The 22,743-nt window shown below is 46.0% G+C and overlaps 1 protein-coding gene across 1 annotated transcript; it reads right to left on the reverse strand.

The window, feature by feature from the left end:
* Positions 1-1,519: 1,519 nt before the first annotated feature.
* Positions 1,520-22,521, reverse strand: LOC132330959 (cAMP-specific 3',5'-cyclic phosphodiesterase 4B-like). The gene is made up of 3 exons (XM_059853848.1): positions 22,405-22,521; positions 2,719-2,827; positions 1,520-1,780 (listed from the first exon to the last, which is right to left on the reverse strand). The coding sequence occupies exons 2-3, from the start codon at positions 2,758-2,760 to the stop codon at positions 1,520-1,522; spliced, it is 303 nt and encodes a 100-aa protein (XP_059709831.1). The 5' UTR covers positions 2,761-2,827; positions 22,405-22,521.
* Between the last annotated feature and the right edge of the window lie 222 nt (positions 22,522-22,743).

The following is a 22,743-nucleotide window of genomic DNA, read 5'->3' on the forward strand; positions in this document are numbered from 1 at the left end:
CAAGCGATAAATCCACGACAAACCCCTGGCAATTCCTCCCAAACCATGGACAGAGGCACATTCCAAGCTCAGAGCGAATCCATCCTTCCGAGCCCACCCGCTGTCAGGAATGCAAATTCCTGCCCCACAAAGGGGAACATTCGCACAGTGCCCACAAAGGTGAGCCAACCCTTTTACTGCCAAAATTCCCAACCCATCTGAAATTAGGGAACTCGTTTGGTTGCATTTATCCCAGCAATTAATGACAAAACCTAGACAACAGCTCCTGCAATTCCTCTATCTCAGCTATTCCAGGGCAGTTTAGAAATCCCATTTTCAGCAGGAAAACTCTTTGCAAAGGACTTTAACAAATGGATTTGGGATGTCCTCTAGAGCTGTTCAAATGGAAAGTGCTGAGCTTGACAGAAACACAGATTCCAGCTTGGAATAATGATGGGAGCACGAACCAGCAAATGGAGCCAAGAGAGGAAAGTTTAGAATCTAAAACCAACCCCAAACCCAAGTGTGAGCACAGGATTTAAGGTGCAATTAATATAACCTCAGTATTCCCATTAAAAACACAACACACATCTTTATCTTGCCATAAAATCCAGTTCCAGCACAGGAACACCCAAGGCTTTGCCTTCCTCCTCTCCCTCTGGATTAACTCCCTTGTTTTGGCACTTGACACCAGTTCCAGTTTTGGATCTCACCTCGGAGCAGTCCCCTTGGAATCAGCTCTCTGATGCCTTCTTGGGACTTACCTTGAGCATATGGGATCCTCTCCAGTTGTTCAAATGCAGAGAGTGCTGAGCTTAACACAAACCCAGACTCCAGCTGGGGAACATGAACCAGCAAATGGAGCTGAGAGTGGAGCATTCATAAACTAGAACCTAAAACTGGTTTTAAACCCGAAGTTGAGAGCACAGAATTGAAGGTCACACTGATGTCACCTCAATATTTCTACGTCCTTATTTTGCCATAAAATCCAATTCCAGCACAAGAAAACTCTCCTCTCTCTCTGGATTGATTCCCTTGTTTTGGCACTTCACCCCAGTTCCAATTTTGGAATTCACCTTGGAGCAACCCCCTTGTAATCAGCTCTCGGGTGCTCTCTTGGGGATTTATCTCCAGCTTAACTTTAGATCCCAATGGGCTTTTTCCAAGCCTTTTTCCTCACACAGGGTTGGGACACATCCAGAGAGTCAGAGCCTTTTCCTCAACCCTTTGTGGGAGAGTTTAACACCATCCTGAACTCGTGTGGGTGCAAAGTTAGGAACACAAATCCGCTGGTTGAGACCAGAACCAGAAACTTCAACAGAGATTTTTAACCAAGTAGAATTTCAAAAAAACATAAAAATAATTTGTTTTATAAACTTATATCCATGATACAACAACTCATAGAGACTGATGAATCAGATTAATATACACAAGATAATTCGATGTGTGTTTATAATACAAAAGAAGGGGAAAAGCCAATTTGGAACCAGAAAACGAACAAACGAATCAATTCATTACTAAAGGCAGAATGAAACGAGACTTACCAGTCGTGGTAGGTGGTGATGGCGATGCTGGGAGGTGGCAGCAGGGGCAGGGTGGTGGGCCTGCACACCATGTCCCTGTCGGGGGTCCTGATGTCCCTGTCGGGGGTCCTGGCCCGCTCCGTCTGCCGCTGGGCCAGCGGGGGCAGCTGCAGGTTGCCCGAGCAGCAGCGGCGGCCCCGCCACAGGTCAATGCCCAGGGCGTGGCTGGAAGTGCTGTAGGACTTGCTGAGCCCACATTCCAGGTAATCCAGGGAGCCCTGCAACAGAGAGGCCTCTGAAATCCCTCAGCTCTGGAAATAGAGCATTTCCTCCACAAGGGTCAAACACATTCGATTCTTCAGCCAGAACTATCCCAGGAGAAAAGAACTCCACAGGTCCAGAACTAAATTCTGCTAATTATTTCCTCCCTGAGGGTAAACCACACTCAATTCTCCACCAGAACTTATTTCCTCCATGAGGGTAAACCACACTCAGTTCTCCACCAGAACTATCCCACAACTCCAGAACTCAATTCTACAAACAAATTATTTCCTCCATGAGGGTAAACCACACTCAATTCTCCGGCCAGAACTATCCCTAACTCCAGAAGTGAATTCTACAAAGGATTTCCTCCACAGGGATAAAATACAATTCTCCAGCCAAAACTATCCCAGGAGAAGAGAACTCCACAACTCTAGAACTAAATTCTACAAACAAATTATTTCCTCCACATGGATAAAACTCAATTCTCCAGCCAGAACTACCCCAGGAGAAGAGAACTCCACAGGCCCAGAACTAAATTCTGCAGAGAATTTCTTCCACGAGGTATGTACACATAAAAAGGTGGGATCTAGAGCAAATATTCCATAAATCCCAGCAGCATTCCCTGCTCTCTGCCCACACCACACTGCCCAAAGACCACCAGAGCAAAAAGACCTGGATAAAACAACTCCAAACCTTTCCAGGGCTTGAGTTGTTCCATTTTTAATGTGCAGCTTTCATTTTCTTCTTCCTATCTAAAAATCCTCCAAGACTACCCATCAGCAATCAAAGCCAAATCAGTTTACATTTACCAAAAAGACAAAATCAACTTTTTATCTCATTTTCACAATGTAAAAAAAAAAGGAAAAGGAAAAAAGGAAAAAAGGAAAAAAAAAAGGAAAAAAGGAAAAGGAAAAGGAAAATAAGGAAAAATAAACCTTCAACAGGAGCTCACCTCATCTGCAGTCACTGTCATGACACTTCTGCTTTTCTTCATTATCAAGTTTCAAGGGCAGCCCAGGATAAAAAACTTCAGGTAAACAGAATTTCTTCAGAGGGGCAACCTGAAAGAAAAAAATTTTTATATTTTTAAATTTATAAACACAGGGATTATTAATTATATATTTATAGAATTAAATTTAAATATATGTACATAATTATATACATATAGTAATTATATATAATAATATATTGCTGTTACATATTAAAATTAATATCTATGAATATGTATGAGTTATTTAGATATAATTAGATATAATATATATAATTATGTACATAAATATATAATTATCTATGATACATTGCTTATGTATTTAAATATTCATGTATATATAAGAATGAGTTATTTAAATATAATTAGATATAAAATATACTATATAGTTATGTGTATAAATACATTATATACTTTATAATTATATATTATTAGTATGTATATAAATATATAACAAATTATATTAAAACTATATATAAATCTTATATTTATACATTCTGTATTAATTATATTAATTAATTATATGCTAATTAGGGTTATTATAGAAATAGAGATATAATTTTGGTATGTAAATGTTTACACATTTTTTAATGCTAAACTGGATTTGATAACAAATAAGCCACTAAATTCTGCTGGTTTATTCCTGACTGCCCATTTGGACAAAATTCTGGAATTTTTAAGGTTGGAGAATTTTAGGCTCACCAAGTGCATCCCTGAGGCAGCCCCACTGTGTCCCCATGATCCGTGTCCCCAGGTGCCACCCCCCACCAGCACTGCCTCCCTGCAGCTGTTTCCCACTCTTATCCCAAGTTCTGCACGGCTCCAGGGGCACTTTTCCTGAGCACAAGGCTGCATCTCCTCAATCCCTGCTGATTTCCATGGAAAACCATCTCCAGTCTGCTGAAAACCCTGCTGGGCACATTAAAAACAAAAACCTCAAGCCCTGGAAAGGTCTGGAGGAGTTCTGTCCAGGGTTTTTGCTCTGGTGGTCTTTGGGCAGTGTGTTGTGGGAGCAGGGAATGCTGCTGGAATTTATGGAATATTTGCTCTGGATCCCACCTTTTTATGTGGAAATACCTCAGTGTTTCAGCAGCTCAGCACCTGCCAGGGTGATGCATTTTTTATTTCATTATTACCCTAAGCATCAGCATCATCATTCCCTAAGAATTCAACTCCAGTTCCCATTCTCTGCTGGGGTTGGGATGGAGGTGAGGATTAGGATTAAGGTGGGACCTGCACAGCCCCCAGGGTGGGTTTAGGGTTAGGATTAGGGGTAGGTTTGTGTTCATGGTTAAGGTGGGACCTGCACAGCCCCCAGGGTGGGTTTAGGATTACAGTTAGGACAGGATCTGCAGAGCCTCAGGATGGGTTTAGGATTAGAGTTAGGGTTAAGATTAAGGTTAGGGCAGGACCTGCACAGCCCCAGAGTGCGTTCAAGGTTAGGATTAGGGGTAGGTGTGGTGTTACTGTAAGGACAGGACCTGCAGAACCCCCAGGCTGGGTTTAGGGTTAGGACTGGGGTTTAGGGGTAAGATCAAGGTTAGGGCCCAGGTTGGGGTTATACCCCAGAGAACTGGAAGGATTGTTAAAAACCCAGAATGTGGAAAAATCCCATCTCCACAAACGTCAGCTGGCTCCTCATCCACAGCACATCCAGGAGTGAGGGAACTCTGGGAATTACGGAATGTCAGCTTGGAAGGGGCCCCCAGGATCTCCTGCTCCAGCCCTCCCTGGCTGCAGCCCTGGCTGGACAGGAGACCCAGCTCCCTCTGCTCCTGAACCTCTCCATGCTGGGAACCCTCTGCTTCCCAGGGAAACTATTGCAAATGTCCCTTTTATCCATTGTGAAAAATTCCCTCCAAGAGCCTTTGTCCTCTGAGCAGCACAAAAGTTGTGCTCAAGCAGCAGAACCCAATTCCAGATTAAGTGGAACGATTTTATCCATCTCCAACAATGAGGAGAATTTAAAAGCCCTGTTATTAAAAGGATTAAATGATAAATCCCCAGATATCAATGTTAAATATGGCCATGACATGCCCAGATAGGGATAACATGGAATGACTGCTCACTGCCAGAAAAAATACAAATTCCATTGCATGTAGACAAAATTCACGGAACAACCAAAAGGCAGCAGCAGAAAGAAGCAGATCTGTGTTTAATTAACTCCAATTTGGGCTTAATAAAGCTCAGTTTGGGTGTTTGTCACTGCCCTGATCTGCAGGAACTGGGATCCCAGCACAAACTGGAGCTGCTTCCTGAAAATGTGGAACTTCACAAGGAAAGACAAAATAAAGAAACACCCACCTAAATAAATATGCAGAGCAAACCCTGAGAATCATGGAATCATCAAGGCCAGAAAAGACCTTTAGGGCCATCAATTCCAACCAGCACCACCTCCATATTCTCCACTAAACCTCAATCCACACATTCTTTGGGGAAAAAATCCAAAGCAAAGAGAGTTTAGGAATATTTCCCAAATTTTGCTGAACTCCAGGACCAGGCTGGACAGCAGGAAATGGGATGTGGAGGGATGGACCACAACTTTATAAATATTTCTTGATTTGTCAAAGGTAATTTAAGCAGAATATGGGCAATGATAAAATCCAGCTTTTGCTCTGTGGGAGTTGCAGTTCTGAGGCCTGAAGAAAACCCAACACTTCCTCTAGTCATGACTAAATTCCCATTAAAATCTGACTCATTCTTTCCTGTGCCTTCCCAGAAAAATCTGACACCTGGGATGAACATTTAAGGGGAGAATAAACCAGAGCAAAACACTCCAAAGAGGCTTCCTGGGAATTCTTTCCTCATGAACATTTTCTCATTGATGCAGACTTTTATTACAGTTCCAGTACCCAAATCCTCCAAAAAAAAACTCTGTATCCTAGAACATTAGTTGGGTCTGGGATCAGGGAATGCTGAACAGCAGCAAAGCTTTGCATTTGTTAATAAATTGTGCAGAAGAATGGGTGCTGCAGTTGGGTCTGATCCATTTTCCTGGAATATATCCCACGTGGAATATGAATTTTCTTTTTACACCAAGCTTCCACCTGAAGATTTTTGTGTTCCATGTGTTTCAAAACCGGTGGGAAAACACTCCAGCAATTCCAGAGGGATCCAGCCAGGGTATGAGTTAAAGGGTTCCCAAGAAGGAGCTGACAGGGAGGATAAAATCCCATGGATGCTCTTCCTGACTTTCCTACACACTGGTTACAAAAGAGCTGCCCAGCTCATCCAGTGTGAAATCCACTCCTTACAGCAATCCCTACTACACATCCCCACATGCCACTTTGGGAGGGTTTGGAATATGAGACCCACGTTCCATCCTGTGCTCTCCCACACCTTTGGCCTTCTCCATGGGCAGGGTTAGAGCTCCAGGGGGATGTGAGAAGCAGATGGATCCCCTCAGCCCTAAAGGATCCCCCTGTCCCACAAACACAGCCAAGGCTGGCTCCCAATCCCGTTTTCCCACCCCCTGGATGAACAGCAGTTTTGGGAAGCAGAGCTGTTTATCCAGCTCCTCTCAGCCTCCAAATCCAGCTCCTCCCACTCTTCATGGAGGCAGGACACAAACACAGAGTGAAACCCAAAGCAAATCCCAGTGAAATTCCAGCAACAGCACATCCCACAGTCCCACACCTGCTTCTTCCTCACTTCCACCACAGCACCAGAGCAGATTTTTCCTCCAAACAAAATGCTGATCCTGAAAATGCTCAGAGATAAACCCCAGGCACCTGAATTGTGAATTACTGCAGAAGCTTTTCTAAGGAAAGGGATGAAGGAGATCACCTGATCCCACAGGGAATTACATCATTCGTGAGCTGGGATTCAAACTGGATTCTCCTTCAAATCCATGAGCACTTCACAGGGAGAGGCACCAACTCAGACAGGGTGACAGCCACCAAAAAAAAGTGACAATCTCAGCTCTGGCTCTCCCAGGAGGAACAGATGGGCTCCTGCTTCACAGAAAATCATGGAGTGCTTTGGGTTGGAAGGGAGATTTAAATTCATCCCATTCCACCCCATCACGGGCAGAGACATCTCCCACTGTCCCAGGCTGCTCCAGCCTGGCCTGGGACACTTCCAGGGTCCAGGGGCAGCCACAGCTTCTCTGGGCAATGAGAAAGGAAGGAAAAGCTGGAACACTTGCAGATGGAGTCACTCCAACACCTCCCTGGGCAATTAATCCCAATGCCTCTCCACCCTTCCAGGCAAAATTTGTTCTCCAGTATCTGATCTGAATTTCCTGTGGGGCCATTCCCTCTCCTCCTGTCCCTGCTCCCTGGGAGCAGACCCCAAACCCCTCCTGGCAGGGGTGCAGAGCCACAAGGGCCCCCTGAGCCTCCTTTGCTCCAGGCTGAGCCCCTGCCCAGCTCCCTCAGCCTCTCCTGGGGCTCCAGATCCTTCCCAGCTCCCTTAGCTACTCGAGCCCTCCTCGGACACATCTCTAAGAATTTCCCCTTTTTATTACTTATTTGCTGAGGAAAATGTTGTTCTTTTCTGTGACCTTTCCCCATTTCTTGTGAGCAGCAACAGCTCAAGTGCTCTGCAGAGCTTCTGGCAGCTCTGAGAAATTCCCTCCTCCTCAGAAAACCCAAGCTGTTCTCATTTCCAGCAAAGGCTGGGAAGATTTCACAGAGCTCTGCAAAACATAAGCAAGGGCATCTATTAGCACTAATGGCTGGAACTTGGGAAAAGTGATTCAGAAAAGAGGGATTTCATGGAATCAAGGAATGGTTTGGGTTGGGAGGAACCTTAAAGCTCAGTTCTAACTGCTGCCATGGGACACCTTCCTCTCTCCCAGGTGGCTTCAAGCCCCAGGGTCCAGCCCGGCCTTGGGCACTGCCAGGGATCCAGGGGCAGCCCCAGCTGCTCTGGGAATTCCATCCCAGCCTCTCCCCACCCTCCCAGGGAGGAATTCCTTCCCAACATCCCACCTGCCCCTACCCTGTGGCAGCCATTCCCTGTGTCCTGTCCCTCCATCCCTGTCCAAAGTCCCTCTCCACCTGCAGCTCCTTCAGGCCCTGCAAGGCCACACTGAGGTCACCCCAAAGCTTCTCCTCTCCAGGTGAGCAACCCCAGCTCTCCCAGCCTTTCCTCCCAGCAGAGCTGCTCCACCCTGGCACCATCCTGGAGATGGAGGATACAATCCCATGGATGCATGGGATGGAGCCTGATTTTCCTACCCGGTGGTTAAAGAACAGCTGCCAGCTCATCCAGTGTGAACCCCACCATTTACAGAAATCCCAAAAACACATCTTCACCTGCAGGTTTGGGATTCCCAGCCTCTGGATTCCTTCCAACAGCTCCACATCCCTCCTCTGCTGGATTCCATGGGCTGGATTTTCCCTTAGAGCTGCCACAGCCTCTCCTATCACTGCCATTCTCATCTTCAGCAGCTTTGCTACCTGAGACCACCAGCACCATCCAGCTGGAGAAGGGATTTTCCTACTTTGGCCTCTCCCAAGGTTCTAGAGAGGTGATTCCTCCACTTTGGCCTCTCCCAAGGTTCTAGAGAAGGGATTCCTCCACTCTGGCCTCTCCCAAGGTTCTAGAGAGGTGATTCCTCCACTTTGGCCTCTCCCAAGGTTCTGGAGAAGTGATTCCTCCACTCTGGCCTCTCCCAAGGTTCTGGAGAAGTGATTCCTCCACTCTGGCCTCTCCCAAGGTTCTAGAGAAGGGATTCCTCTACTCTGGCCTCTTCCAAGGCTCTGGAGAAGGAATTCCTCTCATTTGGCTTCTCCCAAGGCTCTGGAGAAAGGATTTTCCCACTCTGGCCTCTCCCAAGGCTGCCCTGAGCTTTGTCCTAATTACCAGGCTAAGTTTAAAACCCGAATTTGTTGGTTTAATCCACCAGGCATCAGGATAAATTCACAAATTTCTCTCCAGGAATAAATCCAACCAATTTTCTTGCTATAAAAACTTATAAAGGCAGGATGATCTTTGTAGGGGCTTGAGAAAATTCCAACCAAGCTGGGCATGGCCAAAAATTTATCTTTAAATAATTTATTATTATAATAATAATAAATTAGCTTTAATTAGGAGGCTCCTTCCCAGGATATCAGCAAATTGCAAGGACTCCTCTTCCTCTGGAGTCAGTCCAAGCATTAAGGCTGGGAATGCCTCAGTCAGTCTGTCCCAGAAATTCCAGGAATTCCTGGATTTCCTGCAGAGGGGACAACCAGGTTGTCATTTCTCTTCATTTCTTTCAGTTCCAATTAAAAGAGAAAATCCATATGTTGCTGTCCTTAGGCCTGAGGTGCTCTGTGGAATTCCCATGAAACACAATTTTCAAATTTTCACCATTTTTTGGTGACATTTTCCCAAGTTTTCATGGATTTCTTTTTCTTGAATTCTCACTAGCCCATTTTTATAGGAAACTTCCAGACAAATATTCACAGCTTGAGCAGAAAAAAGTTTCTACTTTCCTGATTATGTCAGGCATTTTTAATCTTATCTTTCTTTCTAAAAAGCTCATCTCCTATTGTGCAAAAATGAAGTGAAATTAACAATCAGCTCTGACAGCTCCAAAGGATTCACATCAAGTGCTCCCCACATCAGGACTTCCCAGTTAATTAAGGGGAAAATGAGGCAGACTATTAAAAGATGCAATTTCTCTCCTTCTTGTTCCTTGAGCAAATTATTTGCAGAGCCTCCCACTCCTCAGGGCAGCTCAGAGACCAGAACTATTATTATTATTATTATCATTACTATTATCACAATCACCATTATTACAACTTTTATCATTATCATGATTTATTTTATAATTTATTTATTTTATTATTATCACAATTATATAATTTTGATTACTATATTATTATTATTATTATTATTATTATTATTATTATTATTATTATTATTATTATTATTATTATTATTATTATTATTATTCAACCAGGCAGATTTCCACCCTGCAGATTTTTAGGCTGATTTTTTCTAAATCCCACTTGATGTTCCTCCTGTGTTTTTATTGTCATCCCTAAGCTTTGCTGGGCCTCCCAGAAAATGGGAATGCTGTGGATCCATGGGGATTATTATGGGATAAACACTGCAGAAATAAAGCAGCCCTTGCCTCCTGTCCCTCATTTACTCCTTCTCTTCCTGAACTCTCCCACAGGTTGAGTTTTAGAAGCTTTTCTCCAAAAGAAAAGGTTTTAAAATCCTCAGATCTCCTTCCCCAGGAGTTTTTCTGGGAAAAGCTAAACTGCCTGAAAAGAAGGAAATTTTCCCTTTTTTCTTTTGAATTTTATTTCAGAGCCAAACAGCAAGGCCACACAATGACCCCAAGAACCTTGGGGTCAGAACTGAACCTACAAAGAGAGCACCTCATCCTCCAGAAGTCTTGGAAAACAGACAATATTCCAAACCTTGTCCCTTTTCCTATTGGAAAAACCACTAAGAATAGTGGGGAAAGATTAAATCCATTAGAGCAGCAACTTCATTTCTAGGCTTTTAAATCCACTTTTTCAGGGTTTTCCAAGCTCAAAGCCCCTTGGAAAATCCACAAGAACACCAGAATTCCATGAAGGAATTCCTGGCTGAATCTCCAAACACCTCAACCCCAAAATTTCACATCTACAGAGCCAAAAATTGACCTAAAATTCACTTTTTTAGGCTTTTAAACCCCCTTTTTATGGGCTTTCCAAGCTCAACCCCCTGTGGGAACACCACAAGAACAAGAAAATTCCATCACGGAATTCCAGGCTGAAACCTCAAAGTCCTTCAACCAAAATTCCACCTTTACAGAGCCAAAAATTGCCCCAAACCCCCACTTTTTTAGGCTTTTAAATCCACTTTTTTTTAGGAGAATCCTGGAGAAAAAAAGGGAAAGCTGAGACTTGTAAGGAAAGGGATTGGAGTAAGTTGGGAAAAAGGAGCTTTAAGGTCTCTTCCAACCCAAATCATTCCAGGATTCCCACCCAGAAAACGGGAGGTGAGGATCTGGGCTCTCCAGGATGGAGCATCCAGATTTTCTGTCCAAAATAATCCTGCTTTTCTCACATCCCAGATTCCCAAACACAAGCATGGAACAGCAGCTAAAACCAGTCCCAGGGCCTGAGGAAAAACACCTTCCATGGCCAATCAGAACAAACAAATCAATTATCCAGCTTTTCTCACCACAGGCACCTGCAGAACCCAAACAGAAAGGGAAAATGAGGATTTGTGCCACAGGAAATTCCTGCTGCTGTACTCCGTGTCCTCTCCTTCCCAGGAAAAGGATTCTGGAGCAGAGAAATTGCATTTTCCACAATGTTCATCCAAAACTGCAAAGCCTGGCACTGGGAATATGAAACAGGACATGACAGCACCGTGCTCAACTCCAAATCTGATTTATCCCAGGGTTTTTTCCATGTTAGCAATTCCCAGACTGAAATTTCTGTCTGCTCATCCAATAAAAAAAAGGAAATTAAGGTTCAAGAAAAAGCATTTGGCATTCTGGAAATGCTCCCATGTTTTCCACCAGCCACTTCCATATTTGATTTCAGATATTTGAAGTGGCATCTTGGACAGCACTAATTTATAACAGGAGATGAAAGGGGACCAGCCTGATTCAGAGGGACATTTCAGCTTTCCTACTCCAGGATTTTTTCCTCAGAGCCAAAGCAGATGTTCCTGTTTCCTTAGACTGTGGTTGTTTTCTTTCCTTCTGGATCTGATATTTTGCTTCTTGGGCAAATATTTGCATTATTTTTGATGCCAGGCAGAATGATCAGCTTTTTTTTTTTTTTAAATGAAAGAGTGATTTAGCTCATTCTGCAATTTTCTCCCAAATGAAGAGCTCTGAAGTGAGGTGAAAATGGCAATTCCAGCATTTTCTCCCAACTTCTCCTGGTAATTTCTTTCCCAGCTATCAAAAACCCCTTTAATTACCAGGAGTGATCCTGGCACTGCCTCTTGCTGAACATTTGGGGAAGTTTTTATCCAATTCCATCACTTCAAAGGCTGCAATTAACCCTGTTCAGTAACCCCTGCTCCCAAAATCCCAGCACTTCCTCCAAGAAATTCTCATTTCCCAGGGACCAGCTCCGTGTCAGGGTCCTTATGTGACACCATAAAAAAATCTGCCTCTCCTGGACAAATTATTCCATGCTGAGGTTGCAGAGGGAATTAAAAAGCTGGAAATTCCAAAATATTGGGATGTAGGAATGTGCCAGGGTGTTCCAAGAGGAATGCCAGCCTGGATCCATCCAGCCTCCCCAGGAAAATCCCAATTCTGGGGCAGGACTGTGACTGAAAATGGAAGAAGCTGCCAGAGGATGGAATTCCCCGGGATATTGGGAAGGAATTCCTGGCTGGGAGTGTGGGGAGGGGCTGGGATGGAATTCCCAGAGAAGCTGGGGCTGCCCCTGGATCCCTGGCAGTGCCCAAGGCCAGCTTGGAGCAGTTTGGGAGAGTGGGGGTTTCAGGATTTAAAATTTCCCTTCCAACCCAAACAAGTCCAGAATTCTGGGATTTGGAGGCTGAGGCCTTGAGGCATAAAAGAACCATTTCAAGGTAATCCAGGAGATTTTTCCACCCAAACTTGAGGCTACTTGGAAAGAGCAGTGTTCCAACACCCAAATATTTTCTTTTTTGGGCAACCAGTGCTGAAATTCTCCAAGTCACAGGAACAACCCAACTTCACAGGTTTTCCCATTCTATTCTTAGGATGTGTTTTCCTCTGACAAAAAGTGCAGATGAAGAGGATGCACAACTCCCAAATCCTGAAATTCCCACCCAGCTCCCTGAATTCCCCAAGCAGCATCAGGAGAGGAGTTTTACAGCTCTCATTTTTCGAGATGGCTGGAAAGCTAAAGGGCACTCTTGTACTCCTGGAGGAAAAAACCATGTGGATTTAATTGCTACATGGATTATTTGAGGAGAGTTTTCCCAACTCTTCCAGGATCACAAGACATGCAGAGAGACAAGAGGGATGGGCTGAGCTGGTTTTCCTGCTCAGGGTTTGGAGGATCCTTGTCCATGGCCATTCCAGAGTTTCCTGGGAAGGGTGAGCAGGGAAAGGGAAGCTCCAGCTCTCCCTCCGTGGGCTCCCAGATCCCTTCCCCCAGAGCTGAGTCACTCGGATCATAAATTCCAACCTCACTTCCCAGTTACTATAACAACTTCATGGATTTCTTCTCATTATTAATTACACTCAGCCCTAATCTGCTGCTCCAGGATCAGGCACTCCAGGAGAGCTTCCCCTCTCCCTTCTCCCTTCTCCCTTCCAAAGGTTTTTCATTCCCAGCTCGCTCCCATATTCAGGTGCTCTCCTCATGAATCTGCTTCCACTGAGATAAGGAAATGCTGATATTCTTCTCTTTGAAAACTCAGAATAGAAGGAAATGGGTTTTTTCCTCAAAACAAACAAGATGCCCAAAATAAAACTGAAAATCTGGGCCCTCAGCTGTTTTCCTGCAACAAATGTGGAGCAGGGAACAGCTTGGAATATAATCCACCCCAGCACGGAGGGAATGAGCCCTCTGGAAGCCAAGCTGGGAGCCAGAGCACAGGAGCAGCTGCAATCTGATTTATTGGGGCTGAATTCACATCCTCAGGGCTGAACAGGAAACCTCTGCTGCTGGAAAAGGCAGGAGAAGGCAACAAACTCCAGGCCAATCTCAAGGTGTTGGAGTGAGCACAATGAGCCCCTTTTATTTTCCTCTGGATCAGCTTTGGAGCTGGAGAGCTGAAGGGACATCTCTACCCAGGAGAACAGAGATCTCCCCTTCCCCTTCCTCTTTCCCTCCCTCATGGGATGGGGAAAATGGAAACGTTTCCTCAGCCTGGAGAGCTGGGAGGGGAGCAGGGAAGGGGAGCAGGGAAGGGGAGTTTTTCCTGCTCCATTCCCACAGGGATCCAACAGGGCTGACCCCACAGAATCACAGAATTCCAGACTGGTTTGGCTTGGGAAGGACCTTAAATCCCACCCCTGCCATGGCAGGGACACCTTCCACTGTCCCAGGCTGCTCCAAGCCGTGTCCACTCTGGCCTGGGACATTTCCAGGGATCCAGAGGCAAAGATTCTCTGGAAAACCTCCTCTTTACCCTCAGCAAGGAATTTCTTCCCTGTCACCACATCCCTCCCACCTAAATTCCCTCGGCTTGGGAACAGCCTGTGCCTCCTCCCAAATGACTGCAGGTCTCTGATGGAAGTTTTGGCAGATCCCCAGAGAATTTATAAATGAAAATTCCAGTATCACTTGATCCGTTTATTTTTAGGGATGTGTCTCCTGCTCGCTGAAAGAATAAAGTGCCACTTCAAATCCCAGCCCAAAAACATGGGAACCACTGGGTGCAGTGAGAACAGCACTTCCTGCAGCTGGAGAGGCTCAGCAATGAAGCATTCCTGCTCTCCTCCCCACTGAATCCCGCAGGTTCAGGCGTGGAATGCAGGACTGAACTCATCTGCAGAGCCATCAAAACACAGGATCATTTCAAGCCCCCAGCCAGATGGAGAACACTCCTTTCCCCTCCTCTGCAGGAGAAGGGGAGAGGATCTGAGCCCACAGAATTCCAGCAGGGAAAGAAGCCCTCTCCAGATATTTCATGCTTTAAAAACTCATGGAAATGATGGTTTGATTCTATTTCCAGTGTGCAAACCCGCGCTGCTTTAGTCACCAAGTCACAGATAAACACAGGGGGAATATTTTTGTGCTGCCTTCAATTTTTTCCATCTCAAATGACAAATTTCCATGAATTCCATCCCTCTGATTAAAGGGCAGTTGTTACACACCTACAGATACCCTTTAAAAACCCATCAGTGCAACCACAATTCCAAAAAAAAATTAATGGCAGTGTGGATCTGAAATCCAAACCAAAGCAGCTGCAGGGTTCCCAGCATCAATCCAGGCTCACTCCCAGGGGCACAATATTAATAATAAAAACCAAAATAGCTTTGGTTTGCTGCAAAGTTAAAGAAAATCTGGTCTATCCAACCAAAAATGGAAGAATTGCTGTACTGGGAAGCAAATGGCCAGCACCAAACTGGTGTTGGATCTATGAGACAGCACAGGATGGACCAAAAAAAGGAATAATTCAACAACTCTGATGAGTAAAATGGGAAAAGGAACAGCCAGGAATAGCCAAGAATATTCCAACTTGATCATACAGTGAATTATGGGAAGGGAAAAGGGAATTTCGGGGGATTGGCTGCCATTCCATAAGAGGATTTAGGGAGATTTCTCCTGCTTGCTCCTGTTTTATGAACAAACAACCCCAAAAATGCTGCCTCAATTTCTCCAGCAAAATCCACACCAAGAACACCTCAGGTCATGGAAAAAATCCAATATTTCATCCAGGAAAACTCACCGAAGCTTCTTAAAAGTCAGGAAGAGTCTGCTCAGAGCTAAATCATTATTTTTTAATCATAAAGCTTCTCTGGTTTTCCACAAATCTAAACAAATCCCTTATCCTTTGCTCAGGAAATTCTTCCTGAATTTTCCTACACAGCCCTGACTTGAGGAATTAATTACAATTATTTCACATGACAGGAGTCTTGCACTAAATATTTTTATGCTGAGAGCAGGTGATTAAAAAACAAGGAAAGATGACAAAAACATATTTTTCTACTTCCTTTCAGTGCCTGTGACTGGATTATTTTTCCCTTTTTAAAAACTAACTGGATTTCTGGGAATACAGCTCCAGAAGGGAATGAAGAATGAGGTGAAATAAATGTTTATTTTTATAGTTCTTCTGCCTGACTTCATTTGAACACTGCCTTGTTCTTGCTTTTCTGGGAAAAAGGCATGGAAAACTTTCCATTTTTAATGGAATTGATTCATCAGTGACCCACAAGCTGGGAAAAACCCCACAATGTTCCCGTGGCTCCTGCAGGAATAAGAAAAATGGGAAAACCACAGCCCCAGTTCTCCCCCAGAACTGGACACACACAAATAACACCTCAAACAATGGAAGTAGAGGCAGAGATTTCATGGATTGCTCAGGAAAGTGCAGGGAAAGGGGCTTGGACTTGGAATTTTGGGATGAATTCCAGAAAGGAAATGCAGAATTGAGAACTGAATGCAGAGGAAAGAAAGAAGGCAAAGAAAAAGCCACACAAAGCCAGCTGAGGAATATTGCCTTGTCCCGCCTGGGAGGAACCAGTGGGAAAGGCCATCCCAACAATTATTCTCCATGAACAGGAACAGCTAAGGCAGAGGGAGACACTTCTCCTGGAATTCCAGCTGGGAAAGAAGCCCTCTGCAGATACTTTATACATTAAAAACTCATGGAAATGATTATTTGATTCTATTTCCAGTGTGCAAACCCGCGCTGCTTTAGTCACCAAGTCACAGATAAACACAGGGGGAACGTTTTTTGCCATGAGGAGCCTCTTTTGGAATTGTCTCAGACCAGAGCCTGCCATGGAATCCTTGGGATCAGCAGGATGCAGGAGCCCCAGAGCTGCTGCTCCTGCCCTGGAACCCACTCCTGGAGAGGCCTCTCTCCAAGGATCAGCTGGGACAGGCTCCCTGCTTTCCTCTGAGGATCCCAAAAGTTCCACACAGAATTTCCCAGGGCTAAGAGCAGCACCTCTGGTAGGAGCAGTGCTGGGAATCCAAGCTCTCCAGGTGACATCCCACATTCCAAGCTCTGCAAGAACATCCCACACCCTGCTCTGCTCTTCCTGCCCTGTCCCTCATCACTGAGATCCTGGAAAAGGGGATGACAACCTGGGACAAGCTCTCTGTTTTTCTCTGAGGATCCCAAAAGTTCCACACAGAGCTTTTCCCAGAGGGAAGAGCAGCACCCCTGGAAGGAGCAGTGCTGGGAATCCAAGCTCTCCAAAGAACATCCCACATCCTGCTCTGCTTTTCCTGCCCTACCCCTCATCACTGAGATCCTGGAGCAGCCTCTCTCCAAGGATCACCTGGAACAAACTTCCTGCTCTTCCTGGTATCCCAAGAGATCCACATAGAGTTTTCCAGCAGAAGAGCAGCACCCCTGGAAGGAGCAGGGCTGGGAATCCAAGCTCTCCAAAGAACATCCCACATCCTGCTCTGCTCCTGCCCAAGCTCACTTCTCCTGCAGCCCACAGGACAATGGGAATGCTGTGCTATCCCTTGGGTAACCAACAGGGAAAGCTGAGGGGAAAATCCCACCAGGGAATCCCAGAAGCACAGCAGCTTTTAATGGAAAACTGGGTCTGAACTCCAGCTCATCTCCAATCCAAAGGGGTTTTGCCCACTGGGCTCCAGCCCCCACAACCCCCAGCAGCCATTCCCAACTGGAACATGGAGAATCCTGTGCTGTTCCAGTGACACTTTTCCAATTAAATGGGATGTTTTTCCTTCCAGGCAGGAGTGGGTTTACCCCTGGCACCACAGGCCCTGGCAGGTTCCTGATCAGTATTCCTGAGCACGCTGGGCATCCCGAGGATCTGCTGCTCCTGGAGCAGAATCCCATCAACCAGAGCAGCCTGGCCCTGAAGGTTTCCATATGGCTCACACTGATTCTCTCCTCAAGAGCTCTTGTGCTGCTGGATCATTTTCTGCTTCTCATCTGAGCTGCTGCTTTCAGAAACGGTGACTCCCGAGGATTCCTCCTTTCAGATTCCTCTCCTCCCCAAGTCCCTGCTCCCACTATTTATAAGCACCCTTGCAAGTGTCCCTGCTGCAAGGAGCTCCTCTCCAGATTTATCCCCCACATTTCCCAGGAGCTCTGGCAATCCCAGATTTTCTGTGCTGTTTATTCCAGTGGGATCCTGTCTGTGCCTTCCTCGAGCTATTGCTGAATTACAAAAGCGTGAATGGGACAAAAATCAATGGCAAGAATTTATTTTTCCATCTGAGCACAGTCCTAATCCTTCCTCAAAGCTCAAGAGGGATTTATCCCTTGGTGCCCATCCTGCAGGCAGCAAATATTCAACCCAGATCCATGGGAGTGACTCAGAAGCTGAGCTTTGTTTAGCAACAACAAGGTTAGAGAAGATTCTCCTCCATCAGGGGAAATTTCTCCCCTCTTTTCTTTACATTTCAGATTTTAGACACCAAAGCCGATTCCTGCACATCAGTGAGAAAACTCCAAGTCTCAGATTCCTTCTAAGCTCCAGGCTGTGCCTTTATTTGCCTTAGCTCCCAGAAGAAAGACAATTCCTTGGATGTGCCAGAGGCACCTGAGCTCACAGAGGAGCCCAGGCAGAAACAAAATCAAAAACCTTGATTTACTCAAGCTAAGGGTCAACTTCTTCTTTCCAGGTTCAGAACCACTGACATAAAAGCACAGCATCCAAAAGAATCCTGAGGAGCAAATCCCCTGGCAGCTCCACTCAGCTTCCCTGTGCCAAAAACACCCAGGGCTTGTTGTCCCTACAGCAGGCAGAGATTCCCTCTGCATTTAGGAGAGCTCAGGGGAATCCTCTGGCTTATAAACCCCCCTGGCATCAGTTTATTGGCTGTCCCCTCCCTGCTGTGCTTCCCTGGCTCTCTGGAGTCTCCAAGGCTGGATTGTTTCCTTGGATTTATTTTAGCTGACCTCCCTTTGCCCTCTTCTCTCTTCCCACACCTTCGCGTGCAGCACAGCGAGCTCTGCCCGTCGCTCCACAAGATCTGCCCTGAACAGTGAAAAAAAATCCTTTTATTGCCAACACTCTGTGTCCTACATCCTGCAGGCCAGGAGGGCTGGGATGAGGAAGGGAGCAGCACCTGGAGAAGAGTTTTGTGTGTTCACTGTGTCCCCTGGTCCTGAGCTGCTCACCAACACCTCCTGCACGGGAGCAAAGCCTGCGCCAGGATCAGCAGCTGCTCCCACCAAATCTGCTGCCCAAATCAGGTCAGACGTGGGGTATTATCCCCCAGCAAATTAATTAGAGACAAACGAGGCTGAGTTAACTCTCTACCAGCTCAGTGGAACGTTCTCAACAGCTGGCTGCAAAGGAATATTCCCAATATTCCTCAGAAATGCCTCTCAGTCTGCATCCATGGGAGCAGAGCCCAGCTCTCCCACAGAACATAGACCCGCTGGGGACGTTTTCCACCCTGAGACATGGGGGCACAAAAATCTACCAGTTATGGAGGTTTTTTCCACAAATCAATCCCCTTCCAGGACCCTATGAAAAATGAGGGGACATCAGTGCCCCCGATGGATCCTGGGGGCTTCTGCTGCTTTTCTGTCACCAGAAATTAACCTCATTTATCCACTGAAATACTGGCACCTCCTCACTTCTCCTGCAGCCCACAGGACAATGGGAATGCTGTGATATCCCTTGGGTAAACAACAGGGAAAGCTGAGGGGAAAATCCCACCAGGGAATCCCAGAAGCACAGCAGCTTTTAATGGAAAACTGGGTCTGAACTCCAGCTCATCTCCAATCCAAAGGGGTTTTGCCCACTTGGCTCCAGCCCCCACAGTTTAAAGACCATAATTCAGCATATCTGCAGTGTTCAGGGCTGAAGTTTTATAATTTTGCTCTATAAAATACCTCACTCTATGGAATATCTTTGCTCCACACTGTCCCAATTCCCAACCTGTATTTTCAGCACCACCGAGATTGTCCTTAATTTCTCCCAGGCCCTGGATGTGCCTTGGTTCCACTTCATTCCCATCAGTAAAAATATCCACAACCCTCTTTGCTTCCTGAGAGGAGAGAAATTCAGGAAAGAAATGGATGGAGGAAAGTTAAAAATCCCACAGTCCACACACAAAACCCCACAAGGACAGACAGAAAAGGGAGAAAGAAAGACCAAAAAAAAGGGAATTTTCTGGATTTTCCTCCCCTGAGTTCTTTATGAACAAAGTGTATCCTTAAGTGGCCAAACACGAGGAAAAGCCGAACTCGGGGTGCACAAAATGACATTTTTTAAGCACCTGAATAAGCACGGATTTAACCCAGCCTCATCCTCTAATCTATTTTCTCATCACTGCCAGCAGTGCCAGATGCTGCAGCAGCAAGTGCAGGAATTCCACTGCAGGCAGACAGGGAATAATCTGCTCTCCCAGGAAGTTCCCTCTGATCTCTCAGCCTGGTTTAAAATACAAAGGATAAACCATTTTACCTTTTCTTTATTGTTCTCTAAAATTGTCTTTTTTCCTTTGCAAAGTTTCTCAGACTCCTGGAGACTTCTGTGATTGGCAGGAATTATTTTGCCAGGGTTTGTGCTCCAAGAACACTCTGGCAAACGGACCCTTGGTCCAATTAGACATCTAATGAAAAATTTAGTTAAAAATTAAATTCAAAGGCTTGAATTTTGCAATTTCCCTGCATAACCAAGAGAAAAATTCTTCATTTACTTTCTCTGTACCATTCATCAATCTCTTTCTAAGATTTTAACCTGAATAATGGATATATCCTTGAATTATTTGGGATATGAAGGGTTCACAGCCAGGCTTTCCCTGCATGTTTTAGCACAACAGGATGGTATCAGTTTGGGGTTTTTTGTAAAAACAAGCTTGAAGCTGAGAGCTGTTTTCATAATTAAAGAAATTCAGCTGAAATTCACCTACCCCATCTCAAGCCTCCCCCTGCATCGCCTGAAACCAAAACACTGCAGCAGCAAGGAGCCCAAAGTGAAACTGACAAATTATTTTCATTCTCTAAACTGAGGGAAAAGGGGAAAAAAACCCCACAGTGTGAGTAATAGCATCAGGCTAAAATCCTTTTCCTTCAAAGCAATATTTCACATAAAGATCCACTCACCTGTTTGCAACAGGCATCAAGTTTAAGGGAATTTTTTCACCTCATTATTTGTCCTACACCTTCCCAATGTTTTCTTTTTTGTCTTTTTTTTTTTCCATCTGCCAAGGCTGTGTTTATCCCACTGCCATAATTATCCAGTTTTATTTGCTGAGGGAACCATACCAAGACTGAAAATTGGAAAGAGAGGCACTTAATTGAAAGGAATAAAGGTGTTCCCAAGCACTGTTTTGTCACTATTTTTCCCAAATGTTTAAAACTTCCCCCATTTCTCCAGGACAGCTCCACGGGGATCATTCCAAGGAAAGGATTTTTGGACAAAACAAACCACTCCAATTAAAAGCTGCCATTTTAGGCAGGATTTTCCAGCTCTACCCGTGGCTATCCATTTCAAATATGGAAATTCCAGGGATTTGGTTGGAATGACTCTTTAAAGGAGCCCTGTGTTCCCAGAGACGATTACTCAGCTAATCTGGGTTAAGCTTCCTGATGGATAAATCAGGATTTGAATGCTGAATAAGGAGAGGTTTCCATGTGACGTGGGAAGAGCTGGGAAGTAAATACAGAAGTGGTGGAGAAAAAACCTGAATATGTTTTTGAAAAGAACAGCCCAAAAGGCTCAATACCGTCCTTTACTTCAGCTTCACATTAAAGCATTGCACTAAAAATTATTTCCTGGAATGTAAAATGCCCAAAAACGAGAATAAAGTAGGATACAGTGTACCTGGAGCACCTGAGCAGGCACATTAAACATTAAAATAGATGAGATGACCAGAGAAACCGAGAATTCCAATGAATAATATGCCGGGAAAAGCACTTGTTGTGCTAACAAGCTTTTATTCCAGATGATTTATAGATCACAGATTTGTTCAGAACCTTTTTAACCATCAGCTCCCTCTCTGGAGCTGATAATGAGGGACACCACAAATGAGCATCTCTCTCATAGTGGCCTAAAAAAGTTCCCTGTTCCACTGGATTTATGACCTGCAAATGCAATTATTCAGCTTGTTCACTGCTGCTTCTTATGGACACCAGGAGTCCAGAGGAAAAAACCAAAAGGCATTGCGTGGATTCTGCTGGAAAGAGTCTCACACAAGAGAGATCTACCGGGAATTCTCTCTTCAGTGGAGGATCTCTTGGGATGTTTTCTTTAGCAACAGATGCTGAGCATCAGACAAAACAACTCGGTGCCCTCGTGGCTCCATCCCGGCCCCAGAGATCACAGCAAATACCTCGTTCCTCAGCAGAATTGATTTTTAACTCACCAACCTCCACCTGAGGAGGGCAAAAAGCTCCTCTTTGTGGACCCACACCAAGGGAACAACTCCCAGATCCTCTCTGAACTCGCAACTCCCACCAGGCTCCGAACTGGGGAAAGGAGGCTCAGGAAAAACAAACTGACTCAAAGCACATGGCAGGGAAATGATGCAGAGGAAATGTCTCCGGCAGAGGAGCATCGGGAGGGCTCATCCCACCCGGAGTGCCGAGGGTCCCGGCTGCAGAGCGCTGCCCGGGCTTTGGGCTGGGCTGGGCTGGGAAGGGGAGCCCGGCAGGGCAGCCCCAGCCCAAGGCGCCGGGAAGGCGCAAATCCCGGGAATGCGGCTCTAGGGAGCACCATGGCCAGCAGAAAATGAGCGACTCCAACAGACATTCGAGGCGGAAAGAATACAGGGAGAAATAGAAGGGAAATTAACATACACATGGAATATCTAGAAGGTGCAGAGGGCGCAGAAATAAAGTAATTTAACAAACCAATTAAAACGTACATTCGCTCTCTGGCAAACCGCAAGCCTCGTTTGTTTGAGGTTTTTTTCTCTTAAGGCCATGTGATTCCCCACGACAAAACTTAACTGGGGCCACGCAAACACCCCACGGGCGACTCGGTGCCTGGGCTCCATCGGGCACGGAGCGGGACCCACCGGGACCCCCTCACGGCAGGGCCGGGCTGGGCAGGGCCGGGCCGGGTCCCCTCACAGCCCGGGGCCGCCTCAGCCCCGGCCCCGGGCGGCGGCCGCGGCCCCACGGGCGGGCAGCGCTTACCTCCTGCGGCGGCGGCGGCTCCGGGGGCTCCCCGCAGGTTCTCCTCCGCTTCTCCTCCGCTTCTCCTCACGCTCTCCTCAGGATCCCCTCACGCTCCCCTCAGGTTTCCGCCCTCAGCGCTCCATGGCCCCGGCGCTGGCGGCGGAGCGGCGGCCGCGCTTCCCCAACGCTGCGGAGCGAGCGGGGCCGGCCCCGCGGGGAGCGCCGGCGGCTCGGCTCGGCTCCTCGCCTGCCTTCTCTTCGCTCCCCGCTCCTCTCCTTGCCTTCCTTTCCCTCTCCTTCCCTTCCTTTGCCTCTCCTTCCCTTCCTTTGCCTTTCCGCCCCTTCCTTTGCCTCTCG

Source organism: Haemorhous mexicanus, chromosome 9 (assembly GCF_027477595.1).
Source record: "Haemorhous mexicanus isolate bHaeMex1 chromosome 9, bHaeMex1.pri, whole genome shotgun sequence".
Classification (NCBI taxonomy): Eukaryota; Metazoa; Chordata; class Aves; order Passeriformes; family Fringillidae; genus Haemorhous; species Haemorhous mexicanus.